The sequence below is a fragment of the Pituophis catenifer genome, unplaced genomic scaffold (assembly GCF_029215685.1).
Source record: "Pituophis catenifer annectens isolate HBS135680 unplaced genomic scaffold, rPitCat1.0.hap2 SCAF_1, whole genome shotgun sequence".
Lineage (NCBI taxonomy): Eukaryota > Metazoa > Chordata > Lepidosauria > Squamata > Colubridae > Pituophis > Pituophis catenifer.
Genome location: NW_027256881.1, coordinates 162,902,109 through 162,927,627, shown reverse-complemented (window position 1 = coordinate 162,927,627; position 25,519 = coordinate 162,902,109). Strand labels below are relative to the sequence as shown.

The 25,519-nt window shown below is 36.3% G+C and overlaps 1 protein-coding gene across 1 annotated transcript in view; it reads left to right on the top strand.

Moving 5' to 3' along the window:
* The first annotated feature begins 7,327 nt into the window (after positions 1-7,327).
* The window catches only part of RB1 (RB transcriptional corepressor 1), a 58,994-nt gene continuing 40,802 nt past the window's right edge, over positions 7,328-25,519 (top strand). The window contains exons 1-7 of the mRNA XM_070933143.1: positions 7,328-7,482; positions 10,204-10,306; positions 13,046-13,155; positions 19,241-19,375; positions 21,461-21,499; positions 22,186-22,253; positions 24,225-24,335. Coding sequence (XP_070789244.1) covers positions 7,334-7,482; positions 10,204-10,306; positions 13,046-13,155; positions 19,241-19,375; positions 21,461-21,499; positions 22,186-22,253; positions 24,225-24,335 — 715 coding nt within the window. The 5' untranslated portion in view covers positions 7,328-7,333. The remainder of the gene's footprint in view (positions 7,483-10,203; positions 10,307-13,045; positions 13,156-19,240; positions 19,376-21,460; positions 21,500-22,185; positions 22,254-24,224; positions 24,336-25,519) is intronic.

Sequence of the window (25,519 nt, the reverse complement as noted above, 5' to 3'; positions counted from 1 at the left end):
GGAAACAAGTCAGGCACAGGAGAGATGCAAAAGGTGGGCTTTTCCCCCACCCACTCCAAAGAGTGAAGAGATTGGAGAGAAAAGAATTACAAGAGAAGGAAGCAAGTGCACACTGGGAATATGTTTGAATAGAGTGCTTCCAGCTGGCAATGACAGTGCATTGCTTTTGTTGTGTATTCCTCAGTGCGCATGCTTATTCTCTTGTAATCCCTAATTTCTCCACTCTGCAACGGGGAAAAAAACCCAAGGTAGGCACAGAAAAATTTGTATTGATTGTAATGGTAATCATATGACAAAGGAATGGGGTGAAGGTCGTAAATGTGGGCATTGGTTACAAAATTATTTTTCCACAATAACTTTGAAGGTCAGGAACCGGAAGCGTCGTGGTGATACTGGCTGGAAAATAGTGAAGCTCCGATGGGCTTCGTGAAAACCCAGCCAGACAAACCGCTGTCGGGGGAGTCTTCGGACCGGAACTGTCTTGGAGGGACGGGGGAGAGAGAGAGGCAACTCAAAAGACTAAAGAGGAGCAAGCAAGCTCCTCGGAAGGTCGGAGACAGCTCTTTGAGCTGACGGTGGGGGAGGCGGCCATTATGTCCGCTACAAGCTGGGGCAACCGGATTAAGATGTGAGCAGGAGTGGAGAATGAACAGAGTATTGTTACTGGGTAAGTAATTGGCCAACTCAAAGGTAAAGAAAAAACTTTTAAAAGCTTGAAAGAAGTCCCAACGACTAATTGGCACTTGGGAATCTAAGCGAAGGAAGAAAAGGAATTTTAAAACTAAAACTAAAGCCTTAAAAGGAACCTTTCACCAGGACTTAAAACTGGATTTGGATGAAATTAAAACAAGACAAGAAAAAAGGAGATAGAGAAGTATTCTTTAAACAACAAAAGGATTTAATTTGGAGAAGAGGAAATAATCATTTTTGTGGATTTACAAAGGGATATTTTGTGGCTGGAGGATTTGTGAATTGGAGAGAGACATCTGCTGGTGGAAAGAAAGTATCGTACGAAGCTTATTTATATAATCATGAGAAAATTCTGGAAGTACTGTAGGAGTGTTTTGTTTATATAACTAGAACGTGATTGCAAGAAGAGCAGGGAGAACAAAGACTGAAATTGGAATGGCTCAAAGGAACGTTTGAATTGGACACTATCTGGAAAGAAAAAAAAAGAAAAAAGAGACACTACATGGACTTTGAATATGAATTATATGTAAAGGAATAATAAACTTAAAAATCCTTGCCTTTTAAATTGATAACTTGGAGAATTGGGAAGGAAATAAATGAAAATAAAGATACAGATCATTACACTGGGATTAACAGTGACAAAATAAAATGATTACACTGGGATTAACAGTGATAGAATAAAAAATATGATTACACTGGGATTAACAGTGATAGAATAAAAAAGATGATCACACTGGGATTAATAGTGATAGAATAAAAATGGATAAGGGGGAATACATCTCAAAAAGAAAGAGAAGAGAAAGAAATGGGAAAGAAAAACGAGAAGAAGGCAAGGGAATGGGAGAAAGGGAGGAAAGTGTCAAGAAATGGAATTATGGAGAAATTAAAAGAAAATAGGACATAGTAAAAAGGAATTTAAAAGATTAATATGCTAGTTGAAGAGAAGGATGTTAACTTTAGATATCATGTAAAAAGCAATTTAGAAGGAAGATACAGATTATTGTAACAGATATAAGTAAAGATAAAATGAAATGTGAGTAAGTAAAAAAGAAGAAATACACTAAGGTAAAATAGATCAGTAGATGCAATGTGAAAGACAGAATGGACTATATATTTTGTTTTTGGAAGATGTACAAATTCGAGCGAAATAATAGTAACAAAAGAATTAATTGAAATTAAGGGGAAAATTGAAATGTAAAATTGAATAAAATGGAAATGTTAATAAATGATGCAAGTAAGAATAAAACAATACATGTAAGAAATAAAATAGAAGAAATATATTGTTAAGGTTATTGGAAGGTTATATTAGTAAAGGATTTAAGATAAAAATGGAATAAGTTGAAATACATTGTTAATAATTAAAAGATAAGGGGAATTTTGAGAAAATAAATGAAAGAAAAGTCAAGGTTGCCTGGACACCATAGTGGAAAATAGAAAATAGATACAGCAATAGAGACGAAAGAGGAGTAGAGGGATGGAAGGGAGGAAGAAGAGAGAGGAATGGAAAGAAAGGAAAGGGGAGGAAGGAAGGGAAATAAGTAGGAGAGAGGGTTAGAAAGGGAGAAAGAGAGGAGGAGAGGGAGAAAGGAAGGGGAAGTAGAGAAGGAGTAGGAGAAGAGGGAAAAAGAAAGTAGAAAGAAGGGAGGGAGATGGAAGAGATTGAGAAGAAAGATTGCTGTACAATAAAAAAGATGAAATGGAAGAAAGGCAACCCTGAACATGCATAAATGCACTAGGATAAAGAATGAGTTATTAAAAAATAAAAGAGAATAAATATGAGTTAAAACAGAAAAATTAGAATTTGAGGGCGAATAAAGATGTTTATATAAATAAGCATATAAATATTAAGACATGATTAAAAAATGGAAAAAGGAAATTTTGGCAAAAATTGTAACTGCGTAAAATGTATTTGAATATGTTAAATTGTATAAGTTATGATATGGCCAATACTCTGCTCATAAAATATGTGGGTGAAAATGGGGGGGGGGGGAAATCAATAAAACTTGATTTAAAAAAAAAAACTTTGAAGGTCCTGGATAAGGTACTCAATAAGTAAGACCAGAAGTGTCAGGATGAGACTGGTTGGGAAAATACCAGGCTGTAATGAGTCTGGCGAAACCCAGCCAGACGAACTGCTGTCGGAGGGGTCTTTCGGGACCAGAACCATCCTGTAGGGACGGCGAAGAAGGAGAGGCATCTCGGATGGCTAAGAGGAACAGGCAAGTTCCTCGGAAAACCAGAGAAAACTCTTTGATCCGATGGCGGGGGGGGGGGGGGCGGCCATTGTATCTGCCATGAAGCTGGGGCATCCGGAATAAGAATTGTACAGGAGCGGATATTTGGACAGCGTATTGGTACCAGGTGAGTGATTGGCCAACTCACAGGTAATAAAGAAAAAAAATTGGAAGCTGTTAAAAGTTATCCTGGCATGGAAATAGCAGCTAAATAGTGTCAGGGGAGGTTAATTGACAGAGAAGAGAGAAAGCGGAAGTAAAAAACACGAAAGCCCAAAATGGAGTTTGATGTTTAAACTTTAAATGTGGATACTGAATTTGGAGAGACTAAATTTATTATAAGAAAAAGAAACTCAAAAGAAAATACTTTTGGAATAGGATTGGATATAAACTTCAAGAAAAATTTTGAACCTTAAAGGAAGATTAAAGAATAAAGAAAAACCCACAATAGAAAAGCCCTATTAAGGATTTTAAATTAGACTTGAACTGGAATGTAAAGTTGGAAATTGGAAAGCAAAAAAAATTAGAAGGGAAAGTTAATTGGATTTAATACACAAAACTGGATACTTTGTTAAATTGTTGATTTGGAACTGATGGATTCTAGAGAGCCATCTACTGGCAGAAAAAAAAAAGTACTACAGTGAACACTTTAAATATGGGAAATTTACTGGGTCCTTGAGCCGTGAGAATTTGTAAGGAGCATTTGTTTGTCTTCTCAGTAACTTGATATTGATAATACAAGACGTGGAAAATAACAAACTTTAAATTGGAGTTAAAAAGCAACTAGAATGTCAAAATGTGGCAAGAACTAATTGAGGTGGTTAAAATGGTATGTTTTATCATTTGATTTGGACAGAAAAAAATCAAGAATTTTTCCGGAGTATATTCAACGGGATGAACAAGCTATTAATGAGAAGCAAGAAAATAACACTGATGATAAAGACACTGATGAAAAACTAAATGATTACATTGGGAGTAGCAATGAAAAAAAGAGAGTGAATAACAGTTTCAATGATTACACTGGGATTGACAGTGCTAAAAATAGAGAGGTCAGAAAGAAACAAAAGAGACAGACTAACAATGGGGGAATGAGTAAGGTAAGAGGAAAAAAGGGGAATAGATCAGTGGGGAATAGAGGGCAATCAAGGCGAGCAATTTTTTTTTAATGATTACATTGGGATTAACAATGTTAAAAATAGAAAATCCAGAGGGGAAAAATTGAATGATTACATTGGGATTAACAATGGGGAAACAAGGAAGTTGAGAGGAGAAAAGGATAAAAGATAGGATAATTGTAAAAAGAAGGAAAAGAAAAAAAAGAAAATGGGTGGTATACTAGATGGACCAGGAGAAAACGGTTAAAGGGAGTAATTAATGGATAGGAGGAAGGGTAATACGATATATATGTAAAGTAACAAATGTATTAACAATGGTATTAGGATTAATATTGGTGATTATATGATTTGATTAAGATGGAATATATTTGGTATAAAATGATACATTTAGAAGGGATTAAAAGATTGAAACTTAAATGACAATATAATTGGTTTGATATAAAATGATTTATTTAGAAGGGGAAATTATATATAAGTATAATAATAGTTTTTATCAATAATTGTGTTAGAAGTAATATTGGTGATCATATTATATGAATAAGATGAAATATATTTTCTAACTCTGAAAGCGCAAAGGAATTGTATTAATATCAGGACAGTAAAAATTGAATTATACAAAATGAATTATTTGAAGGGGAAAGTTGGAATGAATTTGAAATGGAAGTTAGGTTTACTCAAAACGAGGGTTATAAAAACAAATGTGAAGAATTGTATTGTTTCTGGTAAAATGATAAAAAAAGTTAATTTTTAGATAGAAATGATGTAAAACAAATATAAAGAAATTTATGCTTAAAAGGGTAAAATAATGGATAAGGTAGTAAGACAGGAGAAAATGGTTATTGGGATTGTAAAATTGAATTTAAATGGTTTGATATAAGAATTTATTTAGGAAGGAAATTTTGAATGAAATTGAAATGGAAGAGAGGTCTGGAAGAAGGATAATATGATATATAAATAGTAATCATCTTATTAATAATGGTATTAGGAGTAATATTGGTGATTATATTAAATGATATATTTAGGAGGGGTTTAAGAGATGGAAAGTTAAATGAAATTAGAATAACAAATGTGAAGAAGTGTACTGTTTTTGCTAAAATGGTAAAATGACTAATTATTAGATAAAGGTGATGTAAAATAAATTCAAAGAAATATATAGTTAAAATGGTAAAATGATTAATAAGGAATTATGATATGATAAACTGGTCCACCTTAGGAAAGTAATTGTGAAAAATTAAATGATTAAATGACTGTGTTTAAAATAAAGGGTTTCAATAGAATAAAAAACTTTGGAAAATAGATGTGATAAAGGGAGAAGTAAGATGAAATAGGCTAAAATAAGGAGGTTAGGGTGGATTGTAATATTGATTATATATTATATAGTAAATAAAAATTAGAGAAAAGGAGAAAATAGAATACATTGGCAGAAATTGAAATATATATAGTAAATTTGGAGAAAATAAGCTGTATGAATTTTGATTTGGTCAATACTCTATTCAGAAAAAATGTATGTTTATGTGTCTTGAAAAATATAAAATTGTTTTTTTAAAAAATAAGTGAGGACTATCTGTATTAGCATGGAAAAGTGTTCTGAAGAACTGAACAAAGGAGAACAAAATCCAAATGTAGAGTTTATTATGGCCCAGATAGAAAGTTAAAAATAATAAAAACACAAAACAGGATAAGAATGTTGGAATTTGTAGTGTTAGTCAAGGTATGACTAATTTTACAGGCTGTATAATAGATTTTGGTTGTTCAAGGAAACAGTCACTGATCTGATAACTAAATCACTGATCTGATTGTACATAAAAAGATCAGAATTTGTCAGGTAATTTATTAGACAAATCTTATGAGCCTCATAAGAAATATAGTGTAAGATATGAGCTGTAGTTTCAATAGCCTCATCTGCAGAGGCAAAGTTTTAGCTCATAGGGAACTTTTCTATATCAGGCCTCCAAAAACTTGTGAGAAGATTATTGAAGCATGCTAGTTAGTGATCTTTGGAATTTGTAGGTTATATAATGAAAATATATTGGTTTGAAAAATAGGTTTGAGCAACTATGTCAGATTTAAAGAACCCTCCATCCAAACTCCTGGATTTTAAGTCCTGCTTTGGCTATAGATGACTTTGTGCCTCTCTCTCTCTCTCAGCCCAACCCACCTCACAGGGTTATTTTTGGGAAAACAGGGGGAGAAAAGTGTGTATATTTGCCTTCTTGAATTATTTGTAAAAGTAATAAAGGTGGACTACAAATATAAAAATTATGTGGTTAACACATTGTGTAACCCTTTAAATTATTGTAATTTTCGATTTGAATTAAGTTTTAAATTCTGACTACTTCTGCGCGAACATTTATTCACTTTGATTTGGGATCATGAGAAATATTGATAAAAGTAGTTAGCTGAAGATCGGTGGATTATGATTTCCATAGAACCAACCTAGTTGACCAAGTCGCAACAAGTCTTGCATGGAGAGCACAAGGACACCAGCTTCCGCCCAGCAAACCTAGCGAAAGGGGTCGACGTCGACAGCAGTAATTGTTGGCGTGAATATCACAACATCTACTGTTCAGTACAAAAGCAGTCACTAAACCATGTCAGTGGTTATTGGCTCCCATTAGGGAGCCTCCGGGACTCCAGCAGAAGGGCTAGAAAAGGGTAGCAGCAAACACTCCTGCTGTTCAAAGCAACTTTTGAGACCCGCCTGTTCTTCCAGGGTGGTCGCCTTCCCCCTTCCTTTGTGCCGAGCCTCTTAAGCGACATTGCATGAAGCGTCGGCTTTGCCTACGCAAGAACGGGTTGGATTCACTGTTTCCCTCCTTCCCTGTTCCGAAAATGTTGCAGAGATAGAAACTTTGAGAGTTATAACTCGGATTCACTTGTCACTCCGAGAAAATGTGGCCAGTTTGGCACAAGGTCGGTGGGTGCCAGGCTGGAAAATCGAATATTCTTTATTGGCCAAGTATGATTTGTCTTCGGTGCATAAGCTCTCAGTGTACATAAAAGCTATAAATGATAAATCATGATCATAGGTAGAAATACAGTTCAACCGTTAAGCCCGTGAAAACCAGCCCAGCGCTCGGCGCCCAGGAAGCCTCGGCTGAGTGCGAGCCGCGTCCGTCGATGTATCTCTACGGCAGCCTCAGCCGGAGCGCTTCACCAGAAGTGACGTCTGGGGGAGGGGCGCGAAGCATTTTCCCGCGGTTTGGGAGACGGGCGGGGATGCTTTGAGGAAGGCGGCTACGGTAGTGGCCGGGCTTTTCTGCAGCAGCGTCTAAGGCTCTCGGGGGAACCTCTATGTGGCTGGAGGCGTCGAACATGGCGTCGACCAGTCCCTCCCGGAAAATGGGAACTGGCCCCTCAAGCCAGACGGACGACAGCTCCGAGTCCGCGGGGGAATCTGAGACTCTCGCCGCCGCCGCCGCCGCCCCCCAGGCTCCTGACAGGTCAGTTCGCCCCGCAGCGGTAGCTCTCGCCTGGGGGCGGAGGGTGGGAGTGGGGTGAGGCGTGGGGCAGCAAGTGAGAGCTGGGTCAGGGAAGAGGAGAGAGGGCCGTCAGTCCAGCTCCTTTTGAGTGGCCCGTAGGTTGCCATCTTCTTTTCCGTGCAAAGAAGGAAATTCGTGGCCTCTACCTCTCGATTGCTCCTTGGATTAAGGGAATCATATTTTGGGGACTCATGGCTGGATTTCTCCCCCCGCCCCCCCAAGAGCTTGTGTGTTACATCGAAAATAAAATGATCTAAATAAAATAAAATTACCAACCGAGCCTTTCCCGTTTTAAAAGCTGTCGCCCTTATTTCCTCTTGGAAAACGAGTGGGTGCCAAACGAGGTCCCAAGAGGAGTGAAACAGCTTGATGGCTTGGAAAAGATGCTCAGGAGACCAAACAGACATGTAAATAAACGCCCACCCTGATAGTGCTGAGTTTTGAGATCAGTGATATTTAACAGGACAGAGGAATACAGGCTTCATTCTCAACGTTTGCCTGTGTTTTTAAATAGGTTGTACACCGCCCTGAGTCCTTCGGGAGAAGGGGGGTATAGAAATAAAATTATTATTATTAGGCTCATCATAATCTGAATTTTACCTGGGAGATAGATGAACAGAAAAAAAATTATAAACATTGCCAAGTTCTTGAGATTTCTCTCTCCACAATAAATGACATTTGTGTGCAAGAAATTATACTGCAAAGAAAAGGCAGTGCTATAACAAACTCAAAATATTACTGATTAAAATTAGTTTCCTGTAAAATCCTTTTCTCTATCTGCCTATACTATAAAAACCATACATTTTTCACAGATATGTGAATACTACTCCTTCCCTAAAGCAGTAATAGTAAAAGAAAAGCCAAGATAGAGATGTCCTAGGAAGAGGTTAAACGGAAGAAGGAATAGAAAATCGGAGGAGAATAAGATAGAAGTAACAACTGGAAAGAAGAAAGTACCTGTTTAGATATTAAAAGATCAGCAAAGCAAGGAACACTTTAGGTGATTTTAAATTCTATCCAGCCTTTCAGCAGCAATGTTTACAGTCATATTAAACGAAAACTGAGGGAGATGAGCCCTCTCTTTCCAGGTGATAGTATTTGGTATTGGATTAGTAAAATTCAGATGAGACAAAACTCACTTAACAAATTTCTCACTTTAGCAACATAAATTCTGGGCTCAATTGTGGTTGTACGTTGAGGACTACCTGTATATGAACATATGTAGCTGAAGTTAGAAAAATAGAGCACAAGGAAAAAAATTCACATCCAAATTCTGGGATGATTGGAGAGGCAAGACCTTACAAATAGTTTTTACCTACCCTATTATGTTTATATATTTTTTATTCAGCAGCTATTTAAATGGAGACATTTTCAATTTGCAGAAAGAGCTTAGGTTTGATCTTTCTTCTAGTGCACATTTTTCAAGCCCAGAGTTTTATGAGAGTAAGTAGTCTTGAAAAACCCAACTCCTTTTTTTCCCTCCCTTCCACCCCCTCTTAACTGATAAGATAGCTCCTGTAAGTTCATTTTTTTTTCTCAGTCTCATTTTTGAATTTCTCTTATAAACTTGACACCCATGGACTTTTCCAGATATGTATATATGTAGGTATGTATCCAGGTATTTATAGACTGCCATGACTAACAGTAATTGTGTAGTTTAAAAACGAAAATGGGGGAAAAGAATGGCAGACTAATATATCAAACATTCTAAAAGAGGTCCTTTGCCCACTATAACCCATAGCCTGAGAATCTAAGGGCTTGTTTAAATAAGAGTATGTATGTATGTATGTATGTATGTATGTATGTATGTATGTGTGTGCGTGTGTATAAATAAAATACTAACTAAAATATTTGGCCTAATTTACTTTCAAAATTTGATAATATTGCTTCTCATCTTCATATATCTGAAACTGAGACTCGAGCTTCTTTGCAAAAACTATTTCTTAACCAGCCATCAGTTTTACAGTGGTAAAAAAAGATAGCAATTACTTGAAGTTTAATATTATTAGTGTTCTCTTTTTCACTTTTCTTTCTTGTTACCTTCATCTATCCTCTTAACATTTTACTGTCTTAGTAAGAATAGGATATAAAATATTGGCATAATATTCTAATATAGAATATTAGAAAAAATATAACAACGAGAGTAGAGGCTGTGAGATACTGAGTTTGCAGCAAGGTTTAAAGATAAAATAAACGATGGGGGAAAAAGATGTGTTAGCGTGCTGAAAAGACCACTGGCAGGTTTAAGGAACTAACAAAACATAGATCTAAAATTACATCACTGTTTAATAGCAACAATTAAAGTGTCATTGTTTTGAAATGATGCTTTTCATCAGAATTCTTTTTAGGTTTCATAATGAATAAAATACGTTTCACTGCATCCAGATACCACTAAAATAACTGTGTACATTGATATATATATGAATGAACTTGTGTCTTGAGTTCATGGAATGAGGTCAGGAAAATACTATGGTACCTGTCGGTAACAAATAGGGCCTGTGATTGCATTTTTCATATACAATTTGCATTGTTTGTGCTTATTGATACATAAGAAAAGTATTGGAAGTGAAAAGTCAGTACCTTATTTGCTAAAATAGTGTAGTACATATTCCACAAAATTATGCAATCTGTCAAGTACCTAAAATATTCAGTTTTATAAAGTAATATATTTCTCTTTGCTAGGCTTTTGTTTGCTGAAACAGACTTTGTTTCCTTATGTGATGCTTTACGCATAACAGACAATGTGAGAATAACTGCTTGGAAGGCCTATGAAAAAATGGATATAGTGAGTATATCTTCCTTATTAAGTATGTAATTTTATTAACTAAAATCACAATGTAATAACCATAATACGTTTTGGAAAATAATACCAAACACACACACAAACACTCACACCCATCCCCCCCCAATTTAGTTTTTGTTTATATTTTTAGTGCTATTTCACTTTTCTCATGAGCTGTTCTGCCCCAGCTACGGACCACAAAGAATGCAGCACACGCAAAGTCTGTACAAACTTTAGTTTACTAAATTAAATCAGTCTTTTTCAAACAAAGGCTGTTAATTAACTTTCTTAACAGCCTACAAGAATCCAAAGAATAAATAATCGTAATCTTACTATGGTTGGCAGAAAGCCCAGAAACAATTTGCAGAGAACTAAGATCCAGACGCGAAGGAGAGTGAAAGAAGTTCCCTGCAAACTGCCTGTCGTTGTCCTTCCTTAAATAGGCTAAGGGAGTGGCCAATTAGCCCCAAGGCTTACTCTCGAGGAGACCTCCTCCTGAGGAGCCACTCCTGCCTTTTGGCAGCTCTGCGCACCCGTGCATTGAGAAGAGGCTCATCCTTTTCTTCCTCTTCACTTATGGGAGCTTCTGGAGGTTCTGAAGGCCCTGGCTGAACCCCCGCCTCTGGCACCACATCTTCTCCAGCCTCCTCATTGTCCGACTTGAGTGCCAGCTGCACAGGCTGCTGGCACAGCACCATATCAGCCTTCTCGCTGTTGGAATCAGCTACTAGCTGCACAGGCCGCTGACGGGCCACAACATGAGCTGACGTTGATTTTAAAATAAATATTAGTTCACATCTGATAAAATCTAGACAAAGTTTTGTTTTTTAGTGCAAGTAGTGTTTAGTTTCTTGTTCTCCATGCGAAAATGGTTGCAAAGTGCTAATATTTCAGAATTGCTTGTTGCTATTTATGGCTGGCAACTTTGATAAGGTACACAGTCCTTCCTTATGTAAACAGAAGGCCCATCTATAGGTAGACCTTTATTTATTTATTTATTTATTTATTTATTTATTTATTTATTTATTTATTTATTTATTTATTTATTTATTTATTTGATATATATTGCTTCCTATTTGCACATAGAGACTTAAGATGGCTTACAAGAATATATAACATATAAAAATAATAAAAACAGTAAAAGAGAGAATCATATATAATAAAACAACCACCCGCCCTGGTGACAATACATCATACGAGCCATTTAATGGGCTCCATCTCGTTCTGTGTTCCCCAGACCCACTGGCAGAACCAGATCTTAAGTGCCTTCCGGAAGAGTGTTAGAGTGGGGATCATTCTAATCTCTGGGGGAATGATGTTTCAGAGAGGGAGCACAGAAAGGCCTTTCTTCTGAGTCCCACCAGATGTATCTCCCTAGGGGATGGGACCCGCAACATTCCTTACCTCCCTGCTCTGGTGGGTCAGGTAGATGTGACCGGCAAGAGACGGTCTCTCAGATAACCTGGTCTCAAGCCATGAAGGGCTTTTAAAGGTGACAACCAGCACCTTGAATTGCACCTGGAAGCAAATTGGCAACCAATGCAGCTCCTGCAGGAGACGTGAAACGTGCACATCGAGGTCTGCATAAAACCATGTGGACTGCTGCATTTTGCACCAACTGGAGTTTCTGGATGCTCTTCAAGAACAGCCCCATGTAGAGCACGTTGCAGTAATCAAGACAGGAAGTGACTATTGATGATACCTTCCTTTCTTTCCTTCCTTCTTTGGGTAATAGGGAGTCTGTTCCAGCTTCTTTCTCTGTATAGTCTACTCTAAGCTCCTATGGCTTGTTTGGCCAGTAAGAGTGGATGAAATATAGAAATCCTATTCATTAGTTTTGCATTGATTTCTTGACATATCCCAAGCTGTACTAATATTCAGGTATATCCTAGAAAGTGTTTCTGTTACTCTTGAGTATTAATTATGGTTGGAGAAATGCAATTTGATATGCTGGCTCTAAGTACAGAATTGTATTAAATATAAAAGGCACACATATGCATAAAAGTATATGTATATATCTTCTGCCTATAATAAAAGGATTCCCATTTATGGCTTCATTCAATTAGTACCAAGACTTTTAATACGATTGGGAGGAAATATTTTGAAGTATAAAATATATATTTTCATTTTTCTGTTTTTTAAAAACCTTTTTGTTCAAATCCTATGAAATAGCGATAAATTATTCAAATTTTGGGACTTGAATCTGAGACTATTGTATAGCTTTCACCTCCTGGCATTGCCAGATCTTTGCATTTTCAAGATATCTGGAAGATACAAGCTAGGAAAGACTTCTCAAATAGTATATACTGGTGATATGGTACCAGGCAAATAATTTCAATCTTGAAATGTTACTCAATAGCAAGTATAGGATAACAGTTAGGGCTTAAACAAAAATCCCACTTTTTCTATTATCTCCCTTTTCTTTTGATGCAATAACCTTCAATATTTGATTGATCCTAAAAAGCACAATCCTAAGTATTGGTGAGCTATTCTTACCTTTGAAATAACAATAACTTAAAAATTATTTTGAGTTCCACATGCATACAGCAACAGCAATTACCTTTTGTAAACTGATAGATGTTGGTCCACTTACTTTGATAATAGAAGATATGGTGGTAAACTATATAAATATAACTACAAAAGTTCTATATAAAACAATTATATTGAATATAAATTTTGATCTGATATTGTTTATTTATTACAGCTCTAAATAATACAACTGAGCTAACCTTTTTTTTCTAGGAAACCCAGCTAAAAAAAGAAATGTGGGGCATCTGCATTTTTATGGCTGCAGTTGACCTGGATGAGATGACATTCACTTTTACAGAACTTCTGAAATGTTTAAAAATTAGGTATGTTTTTTGTGTCCACATAGATCGGCATAATTTTGCAATTATAGTAATGTCTGTTTGACATTAAAGAATACATAAATTTTATTTAGAGTCATGATGAGAAGCATCTTTTTTATTGCCTTAAATGATCTGTATGAGTGTTCATAATCAGTAATTAGTAAATTACATGTTAAAGTAGTAGGATTGCTAATTTTGAGGGAAACTGGGTTAAGACAAGAAACATTTAAGCGTTCTACCATCTTTTAAAGCCTCTCTCCCACTGCTATTTGAGCCTCTTGAAGAAATTATTCATTTATACATATCCCTCACATTGTTTCCCTCTAGGATAAACAAAAGCATGTAGAGTCCAAAAAAAACCTACTTTGGTTAAAACCTACTTATTACAATGCGTTATTGCTTAACGCATTGTAAGCCGCCCTGAGTCTCTGGAGAAGGGCGGCATATAAATCAAATTAAAAAAAAAAAGAAAAGAAATTAAAAGCATGAAGTAAAGGTAAAGGAAAAACTAATACTACTACATCTCTTAATATCTTTTTGTCTTTGGATACTGTCCTTGCTCATTCATACATGAGCTTATAAATCACCATAATACTCATCTCTTTTAAAAATCTTATCACTACCATCCAACCAGAACTTTCTTAGTTGTTCCTTTCCTCTCAGTCTATTCACTCATCCATTTCAGTAATGCTGCTCAGTAATGCAGAATTATGTAAGGCACACTTACATACCGTAGTTCTTTTCATTTTATTCCAAGCATCTTTTACGTCAGCTTTCCTTACTTTCATTTTTTATTCATTCTGTTGGGTAATTGTTTTATTTAGTTAATCATATTTATATAGCCAGTCATCTTATAATGATCGTGGGTAGCGTACCTTATAAAGCTATCAAAATACCGTATTTTTCAGACTATAAGACACTCCTGACTATAAGACTCTCATTAGCTTTAGAGGAGGAAAACAGGAAAAAAAAATCTGCATCTGCCTCCCAGCATCCATCTGGTATTCATCTGGCTAGCGTTCTTGTAGCAAACAGCCTGGTTAGCTTCAGCACGTTATAGCAACTCCAGCATGTGGCTCGTCAGGGCTTCACTCTGTTGCGCCTACCACCAGTCAACTGAGCTGAGCAGCTGCTGCCGCCGGGGAACACTGGAGCCTTCACTGCTGAACAGCTGATTGGCGGTTGGATTGGCCTCCCAGAATACTGCCGATCAACTGATCTAGGTGGCAGGGATTGCCGGCGGGGATCGCTGCAGCGGCCCATTCACCACTGCCCATTTGCGTGGCCTGTTCGCTGCAGCAGCCCGTTCACTGGCAAACGGGTGGCGGTGAACAGGCACCAGTGAACAGATGATTGGCGCCACACCAAACCCCCTCCACCCGCCGCAATATTTGCTCTATAAGATGCACAGACATTTCCACCCACTTTTGTGGGGGGGAGGGAGGTGCGTCTTATAGTCCGAAAAGTAAGGTACATAAAAACAGTAAAACAACCAATTAAAATGAAAACAGAAACAAGTAAAAATTAGTAAAAATGTAGCAAATATGCATAAATATACTCTAATTGTCATAAAGCAGCGATTCCCACCCATTCTGGTTCTGTGGACTGGTGGCGGGAGGGGGGGGAGGGGATGGTTTTGCACATGCACACACTGCTTGCGGAAATCCAACTTTGCATGCTTGCCTGCTGCTTGCAAGGCCAAGTTCCCAACAGGCTGCGGGCAAGCATCAGGCCACGAACTGGGGATTGGAGACCCCTGTCATAAAGCCAGCTGGTTGAAAAAAATGCTTTAAAGGCCTTGAAGGCCAACAAGGTTGAGGCCAGTCTCTTCTGCGATGGGGGGAGATGATATTCCATAGGATGAGATCACAGCAGAAAAAGGCTTTCCTTCTAGGTACTGCCCAATGGAACTCCCTGGTTAACAGGACACACAACATACCTCTCCTGTGGACCTGATGGGATAGATGTACAGTAAGTGGGGAGAAGCAGTTCCATCAAATATCAAATAATCCATCTTAATATTTTTTTCATCCAGAATCATACTTTTTCTCTTTTTTTCTTTCACATTTTTTCTTTGCTTCTGTGTCCATGTTTTTTCCACATCCATTCTTGGTGGTCCCCCAAAATGGCTTGTCTCATGTTTAGAACTTCAAGCCACCCTTGTATCCAGCTCTGATTCTGTCAGACTTTCATCTGTTATACTTTTAGATTTATATTCTGTAGAGATTTGTCTAAATGAATGAACATCCTTAAATGCTTGTATTCAAAACAAATCTACCAAAATCTAGTTCTTTCATTTTCTCTATACTCATAAATTGTGGATGTCACCAGTATAGATTTGTAGCATCATGTATATCCACAACCCAGTGGTGGAATTCAATTTTTTTTTACTACTATTCTGTGGGCATGACTTGGTGGGCGTGGTGTGGCTTGGTGGGCGTGGCAGGGGAAGGATACTGCAAAATCTACATTCCCACCCCACTCCAGGGGAAGGATACTGCAAAATCCCCATTCCTTCCCCACTCCTGGGGGAAGGATATTGCAAAATCTCCATTCCCACCCCACTCTGGGGCCAGTCAGAGGTGGTATTTGCCGGTTCTCTGAACTAAAAATTTCCACTACCGGTTCTCTAGAACCTGCTGAATAGCACCCCTGCCACAACCTTAATAGCACTGTTTCATACTTTCTGATATGTATTTTAGCAATTTTATTTATAGTTCTACACTTTCAGTTCTTAGCATGTATTCATCAACTGCATTCTACAAAATCAGTTCCTCTTCATACCTGTTACAGCAGTGACAGCATTGGACTGCCATTGCTTCTTTTGATCTTATGAGATGATTTTTTTAAACTTCAAAGTTCAGCCTATGGCTCTGAGTTTCCTTGGTCATCACCATTCAAGTACTAGCAAATACTTACATTTTTTTGGCTAGACATTACTGACTGCTATAATAAATTATTAGTTGATTGATAATAATCAATAGTCAGCATCATTTAAAAGTACAAAAACAAAGAAAAGCAAATAGATAATATAGCATACTGGCAACTAAGAAAATAATCCACAAAATAATATTCATTATTCTATTACTGTATTAATACATCTATAATCCAGATAATGTATATCTAAAACCTTAATAGGTATATATATATAAATATAGTCTCCCAGGGAATTCTTCTATTAGGAGCAAAATGAAAATAAATCTAATGTCTCTATAGAATTTACAGTGTAATACGTATGAGATGGTTTCAACTTTCTCATCACCTCATGAGCAAATAGGATAATTTATAAAGATTTTACTACACCTGCCTTGGGTGGAAGAATGTTGAACTTAGGGAAAGTTGGATTTAACAAAAATTACTCTTAATTGTTATTTATCTTGGTTGAAGAACTGTGATAGTTTTTAATAACAACTATTCAAATAGCATGTTTTTGGGTTGTATAAATAAAACTTCTGAAAGTTGACCACCCAAGGGTCTGAAGGAAAGTGGTCAACATACAAACTGGTCAACATACGGAACGACTATACTGATATGTACATGTGCCTCACTTTATTATACAGCTTTTATTAGAGCATGTCATACAGAAACACACACAGTGAAAACACAGGAAAATAATTCATACAATACTGTATCATACAAAATCAATACATTTAATACATTTATGTATTGTTTTTTCATGGTTTGTTCATTGTTTCTGAAAAAAAGAGTCATTTTTAGTCTGTTTCTTCTTTTTATGAAGGTAAAAGAAGAAAGCACTCTCAACGCTAGTTATACCATTCAGCATACCTTGGCATTTTTCCACAGAAATGACTTTAATGCATTATCAAATGACTGATATCCTCTTCTTTTGGAATATCTGCAATTTCTGTGTCCTCATTTAATTCCCCACTTAATTCTTCTTCATCAGCTGCTTCCAGCACTTTTTCACTGGGTTGCACCTCTGTCAGTACTGATTGGAAAATTGCTTCTGGGTGAGGTTCATTGCAGATTATCACATCGTCATCCATTGCAACAAAATCTTCAAAATCTACTCCCTAGAATTCCACCATGGGAAGTGGGCTGTCTAGCGGGGCTGCAACATCTTGCTCTTGTAACAAATCCAGTTTTCTTGAAGCACTTCTGTATTGTTTCAGGCCAGGGTGGATAAAAATCAATGATTTTTTTAATCTGATTTTTTAAATCGGATTTTTTTGATTTTTATCGAATTTATTTTAATAAAAAACTTTTGGGGTAAAAATCTATCGTAAGATAGTTTTCTATTTAAGATACATAAATAATTTAGTTTATTCAGCATGAAATGGAGCTTAGTTATGTAGCATGAGGCTGTATATTCTGCAACACTGGGACTAGTGGTGAGTCAACAGTGGGTCAAAGGAGTAGCAGAGATGACAGTTGCTCTTTAAAAATTATGATTTAAATCGAGTTGATTTAAATCAAGCCTTTTTACTAGTGATTTAAATCATGATTTAAATTGTGATTTAAATCAACTCGATTTAAATCAAACCCACCCTGTTTCAGGCTGAACTTTATTCCAAACAAAACTAATCCAGAGAACTGCATCCAGAGCAGTAACTGATGAAATGGATGATTTTGCTTCTGCAGACGAACCATAGGTTTGAATTTTAGCAATGACCCACTGCAGAAGCTGGGCTCAGTAATGCATTTTGAATGTTTTGATTATGCCTTGGTCAAGAGGTTGAATTTTTGATGTAGTGTTTGGAGGCAAAAATTTCAGTTTCACGTTTGTAAGATGATTCACTTGGGGGTGGCTAGGACAATTGTCCACTACAAGGAAAATGGGCTGTTTCTTTTTCTTCATTTCTCGGTCAGTACCTCTTATCCACTCCTCAAATAGGGCATCAGTCATCCATGCAGATTTGTTAGATTTCCAGGTGACGGGAAGGTCTTTGGGCTGCAGGTTCTTGAATGAGGGTGGCTTTGCCGATTTACCAATCACCAAAGGTTTTAGCTTCTCTCTGGTTAAGCTAGTGCACAGCAGAACTGTGAATTGTTCTTTAGAAATTTTTCCACTCTCACATTTGTCACCATAACGAGGCTTCTGTCAAGCATCATCTTGGAAAAGAGTCCACACTTGTCAGCATTAAAGATGTCATTATCTTTGAAGTCACTGGCGAAGTCTGGTAACTTTTTAATGAACTCTTCAACAATTTCTACTGGATCTCCATCAGATTCACCACAATATTTTCTAGGAGATCTCATGTTGCAGTTTAAATTTCTCGAGCAAACCACTTGATACTTGGAAATTTGATCCCCTGAGCTCCTTTGAGAACTGAGTGTTAACGGCCCTCATTTATTTGAATCAACGTAACGTGGCTTCATTGACTTCATCCAGCGAAGTTTTTCTCCTTTTCCGTTGTAAATCTCCACTTTCTTCATCCTATCTCTCCTGGTACTCATCTTTATGTTTTTGGATATTGCTTACTGTTGTCTTGCTGACACCAAAATGTTCCGCCATCTTTATCATTGGGTATTTTTTTTATCGATCCAGGAAAAGGAAAAAGGAAAAAAGGAAAAAAATTGAAGTGGAAAAAAATTAAGACTTTGTGCCATTTGTATTACGAAAAGAATCCATAATTATCATTGTTAAACTGCTGAATCAAAGTCCAAAATATTGTATTCTTTGATATTCTTCTTGAAAGAAATTCATTGCTACCAATTCTGCATTTCACTTTACTTGCCCTTGGTGCAGACTAGACTCAACTGGTCAAGTTATAGAGAATAAATTAATACTGTGTGTCATGCTCCAGGTGGTCAAGATATAACTTACAGAGTTGGACTATATAGAGAGGTTGGTTTTCTATTATGCACATATAATGTATGTCTAGTCTATGAAAATTAGATTAACTTAGGGAGATAGTCAATTATGGAGGTTTTATTGTAATTATATTTATTAGGTTGTGAAAACATCAGATATGAGACAGTATACTAACAGAAAATATCAGACATGAGAACAAAGTCACTGTTATAATACGGAATATAATCTCATAGGAATGGGAAAATATTACACTTAATTTAGTAAATGTTATAAATGAATGATTTGTTGCTCTCTTTTCTACTTTTCTTGCAGTGTATACAAATTTCTGCACTTGATTAAAGAAATAGATGTTAACATGGATACAATTAGTGCTAAAATGGACTGTACTATATCACGTCTGAAAATAAAATATGATATAATGTTTGCACTGTACCAGAAGTTTACAAGGTAAAATATTCATTGTCTATTGCATTTTGAAATTTAGATTTCTTTAAAATGGAGTTTTTGCTTAAGCGATACTTAAATATATGTTATGAAATAGCTTTATTTATAATTGCTGGTAAGAAAATTAGGACAAATTTAAAGGTTATTTTTTGAATCAGAACCAGGAATCACATGATTATTCCACTTTTATACTATTAACAATTGTTTAAAAAGGAAATTTATAGCTTAATCTTGAATTTTATGACTTGTTAACATCATCTAATATATATTTGAAAAAGAAAATATTGGGGTTAAAAAAGAATAAAATGAATACTAAGTACTAAAAGATTATATAAACTGTTTAACTATAATTACCCAGATACCTTGACCCCCATAGTGAAAGAGTTCAGGACAAAAATAACCCCAATGCTGATTTATGGTGTGGAATTTTGGACTCTTACAAAAACTACCTTACTTGAACAAGTAGAGACCTATTTTTTTAAGAAACTGACAACACATATCAGCTCTTGTGGTCAGAGCAGAAACATATATCCATTCCATACATAGTCAATCAGTAATTAAAGTTTTCACATACTGATAGGCTATAGGTTACCCGAATACAAGTAGTGCTCAATTTATGACCCCAGTTGAGCCCAAAATTTCTATTGCTAAGCGGGACAGTTAGATAGAATAACTTTATTATCACTTTGTATACTAATTGGCATACATTAAAATGAAGTTTTGTTGTATACAGCTCTCAGGGTCATTCATTACCTGCAATATACACTACATAAACATGACAAAATAAGTAAATACAAAATTATGCATATATTATATGACAAAGAGAAACAACACAGTCTAGTTCGGATGTATACATGTACATGGTGAGAAAAATGAATCTTGCAAGTTGATCAGATGGATGGCATAGGGAACAAAGCTGTTACAGAATCTGGTAGTCTTGCTAGAAATACTTTGAAACATCCAACAGAAGAGCAACAGAAAGAGACCGTGAAGTGGGTGTGTAGGGTCTCTAACAATGTTTTGAGCTCTAAGCACATAGCGCTTATCAGTAGTATCCTGAATAACAGGAAGCGAGCTTTCTATAATCTTCTTGGCTGTCCACACTCTGTATGGACTTTCTATCTGAGGCGCACTGCTGTCACCAAACCAAACAGTGATGCAGTTTGTTAAAACGTTCTCAATCGTGCCTCTGTAAAAAGTGGCCAGGAGAAAAGGAGAAAGATGTGCTCTCCTCACCCGACGCAGGAAATGCAGATGCTGGTTTGCACACTTCACTAAGGATGACATGTGGAAAGACCAGTTCAGATTGCTAGTTATCTGCACCCCCAGATACTTAATAGTGTTGACTACCTCTACAGCTGCATCCTTGATACTGAGTGGAGTACGACCATGCTGGCTCTTTCTAAAATCTAGTTGTGAGTTTTATCTCATTTTACTACCTTTCTTGTCACATTCTTAAATGAATCAGTGCAGTTGTTAAGCTAATAACATGGTTCTTAAGTGAATCTGGCTTCCCCATTGACTACTTCTCAGAAGGTCGCAAAAAGTGATCACATTACCCCAGGACACTGTAACCATCCTAAATACATGCCAGGTTCTCTGATAGTGAATGTTGGTTTTATTATATTCTTTTTATAATATAATATTTTTACTATGAGCTTTGTTATTTTATATTGTTTATCACTTAATTTTTAAATAAGTGGTTTAAACAAATTTTAACATGAACATAAATTGATGGATGTAATATGAGATGTAATATGTTAGAGTTTTGCTTTTTTTTAGTTCGATAACAGCTAAATGTTTACAACTTTTTTCTTATGCTCTGAGGACTACCAGATCACCTCAAGAACATAGTCAGCAAGGACCCTTCTTGTTGAATTGTGAACCCTGAGGTCTGCTTCCTAAATTTTTCAAAAATGATAAATAATCCCATTTTGCATCAGCTCAGTTTCACTAAAAATACTTTTGCTACTATAATCAATTCTGATTATCCCCCATAGGAAAATCATCTCCTTTAAGATATTATAAATATATTAAGGTGAAATTTCAAATTTTATAACCAGATGTGTTCATTTCTCTTGTTTTTAGGACTTGTGAAATTATCTGCATTAACAAGCCCAATGATCAGTAAGTCTGTTTTCATAGAATAAAAATGGCTAATATTATTATTATAAAACTTATTATTTCAAATATTCAGGTAGTGCAATGGGAAAGGGCATACGGGTGAGCAGATAAGTATAGTGTTATTAGCTGATGTTTTCTTTAAATGACAAAGAATCTGATTTTACATGTTACCTTTACAATTAGTGATGGAGAGGTAAGAATAACTTTAAGAAATACTCTTACCATAATTATATATTTTGAAATAAATTCAGATGATAAACATAAGTATAGCTATTCATCCAAGCTGATGGTACAAGAAAGTGAAAACTATTGCTCCTATCTTGAATTTTTATGAGTTCTTTTTTTGTGTGTGTGTCAAGTTTTTTTATTTATATATCAATATTTTGAATATAGTGTATTGTCTGGGCATATCATTTTACGAAAGACAAGAAAGAAAAAATAACCCATATACTGATAGTAATGATAATACTACAACATTTTTATGAGTTCTCATAAAGTTAATAGTAGGAGGGCAATCATATTGTTTTACTTTCATTGATGTAGTGTAATGTTAGCATTTTTCCTAAAAATGTAAACAAAATATTCTTATTTAACTATTTTATTTGGCTGAGAAGGTCTATGCCATGCAAACTATATTTACAATTGTTTTAAAAGGTCAAATGTGAAAACTTACTGTGTTTTATTTGTAGAACTTGTGCTGAAATAAGTTCTTGCTTATTTATAAAACTCTGTTGGATCATGTTTCTTTTAGCAAAAGGTATGGATGTTTAAATCATATTTATTATTACATGCAATTTACTTCATTTCAAATTGTGTTTATAACTGAAATAATGGTTTGATTAATAAAGTATTTTGGGGGATTTTTTGGTTTAATATTGATTCAAGACAATAAAAACAAGTAATAGTTAATATTATTGAGTGGTACATTAGTATATTTAAAACCTATTTTTATTCTGAGATCTCAAAGGATTGTAATAGTCTCCCCTCATATAATTTCTATAATAAAAATGTGTGGCAACAAGAATATGACTTGCCCTGTGTCATTCAAGGAGTTTCATGATCTAGTGGAACTTGAACTTCAGTTTCTCTGTTCCAATCCAACATTTTAACCAACGTATTATAGTAGCTCACTATTCTGGTAGGACCGAGATAAGGTTTATCTTATCAATTTATCTGAGCAAAGGAAAAAGGAATATATTTAATATCTGTACCAACTGAAATTCCATATTCCTCTATTTTTTTATTTATTTCTATCCCATATATTATTTTTACAAATAAGGCAGCAAACCTATCCAGCACACCATCCTCCCGTTTTCCATACAATAACCCTGTGAAGTGAGTTGGGCTGAGAGAGAGTGACTGGCCCAAGGACACCCAGTTGGCTTTCATAGCTAAGACGGAATTAGAATTTAGGGTCTCCCATTTTCCAGCCCGGTACCTTAACCACTATACTGGGTGTCAGCAACCTGCGGCTCTGGAGCTGCATGCGGCTCTTTGCCCTCTGCTGTGGCTCACGATGCTGCTGCTGCTGCTGCCGCCTCCATGGTCTGCCCGCCACGTGCAGCACAGTGAACGTGCTTGGGGGATGATGGGGTTCCCTCCTCCTGGCCCTCCCCATTCACCCCTGGCAACAGTAGCGGCGTTGGGCATGGTACAGCACGGGGCAGGCCAGTGTCTTGGGGTGGAGAGCAGGCTGCGCGTCCAGCACCAACTGAGGCTGGAAGTAGCCGCCCGCTGTTTCCTGCAGCAGTCAGACAGCGAGAGAGAGAGAGAGAGCTTCAGCTTGATTTGGCTCCGTCTACTCCCATCTCTCCGCCTTTGCCCACTTTTGCAAGGATTCAGTGGACGCTACCTTGGTGATGGGGGGGAGGGATGTTGTCCTGTACTTTGCCTGCCAAGCATCTTCAGGGGCGCCTGGGGACTATATTTTCTGGCCACTTAGGACAGAGTTGCAGGATGCGTATGCATGCCTGTGTGAGTGTGCTGCTGCTTGGGATGATGCTTCTCTGATGTGTGTGCAGCAATCTAAGGCGGCAACCTTGTGACACTGTGATGTAACAGCCTGACACTCATTCCTTTTGTAACGCAAGGTTTGTTTTTGTATCTTTCCAGAGACGGAGAGAATGTGGCTGAATTTCCTTACAGTTATTCCCTGGGTGTGTGGGTTGGATAGTAGGGATGGGGAGTGGGGGAGAGAGAGGGGGGAAAGAGAGAGAAAGAAAGAAAAAGGAAAAAAGAGAAAGAGAGACAGAGAGAAAGAGGGAGGGAAAGAGAGAAAGAGAAAGGGGGAAGAGAGGGAAGGAAAGAAAGAGAGAGATAGAGAGGGAGGGGGAAAGGGAGGGAAAGAAGGAGGGAAAGAAAGAGAGAAAGAGGGAGAGGGAGGGAAGGAGAGAGACAGACAGAGACAGAGACAGTCATGTGTCTGGGTGGGTGGGAGTGAGTGATGTTGAGTTGGTCACCCCCAACCAGGCTTTGCGGCTCCCGGTGTTTTCTTTTCTGTGGGAAACTGGTCCAAATGGCTCTTTGAAGTTTGATGTTGCAGACCCCTGCACTAGACCAAACTATTATTAACATTTTATGAATTTTAGGTCTTCCTCTGAACTAGGGGGGTACAGGAGAAAAGAAGCAAATAATTATTTTATAGTGGCTTTGATGAAAATTTTAAAAGAAAAAGTCTTAATTTTTAAAGATTTATATTCAGCACAAATATTTTTATTTAATATTTCAGGAAAAATACTGCAGATGGAAGATGATTTGGTTATCTCTTTCCAGCTTCTGCTGTGTGTTTTTGATTATTGTACCAGACAATTACCCCCTGCACTACTTAAAGAACCATATAGTAAGGATTTAATATGTTTCATTAACAAATATAATAATAATGACTATACTAAAATATAACAGTTCAAAAGATGATATCCTTCCTTATACATTTCATAGTTGTGTTTTCATTTTAACTATCGCTTTCTTCTGCTTCTATTCTGTTCTAACCCATTTGTGTCAGGCACAAAAGATCAGATCCACACATGGTCCAATTAAACTGATTTATTACTACTCATGTCTATGCACAGAAATATTCTCAACTAAGCATATGCTGGGAGTAAGATAAGGTCAACTGAATTCAAGGGTCGACTTAGTCTGCTTGTGGCTACATAGAACTTCTAGGCTGAGTGCTCTCTTTTAACTCCATTCCCAGGTTCTGGGAACACTCCTTGCCTATTTAATTGCAATATAACACTTTTTCATATAATGATCTAAATAAGCAGGTGCAAATAGAAATTTTTAAATTTGAATCAGGCTTGGGAAAATTCTGAAAATTAATAAATTATTGTATGTGCATTATTTTATTTTAGCCCATGCAAATATATGAACTGGCTTAGAATTACATTTTTATCATGCTGGACAAAAAGATATTTGTCCATTTCTTTTACATCCCTTTATAATTCTAATGGTGATTATAAAAACTGGAAAAACAACTGGAAAGACATTACCAAATCTAAAGAGAATACACATTCCTATATTTATTTTTTTCCAGAACTAAAACTGAAACAAATGTTTTATATTCATATTACAGAATGGAAGATATACTTGTATTTTGTAAACTAGTCTTAAAAATGCTGGAATATTATATTTTGATTTATATAAGGATGGCCATTCAAAGACCATAGTATTGGTCTGAAGTTGCTATTGTATTATATTAAAGTATGGTAGATACAGCTGATGAGAATTCAAAAGTCAATATTCAGAAGGCCACAAATACCTCACTTGTTAATATAGCTCTGAAAACATTTATTTTTATTTACAAATAATCCTCGATTAACTGCCAATCGCTTAGTGACTGTTTGAAGTTACAACAGCACTGAAAAAAGTGACTTATGAATGCTTTTCACACTTAAGACTATTGCAGCATCTCTATTGTCATGTGAACAAAATTGGAATGCTTGGCAATGGTTCATATTTATTCATATTTCAACCAAGAAAGGTTGTAAAATGGCGCAAAACTTACTTAACAACTGTCTCACTTAG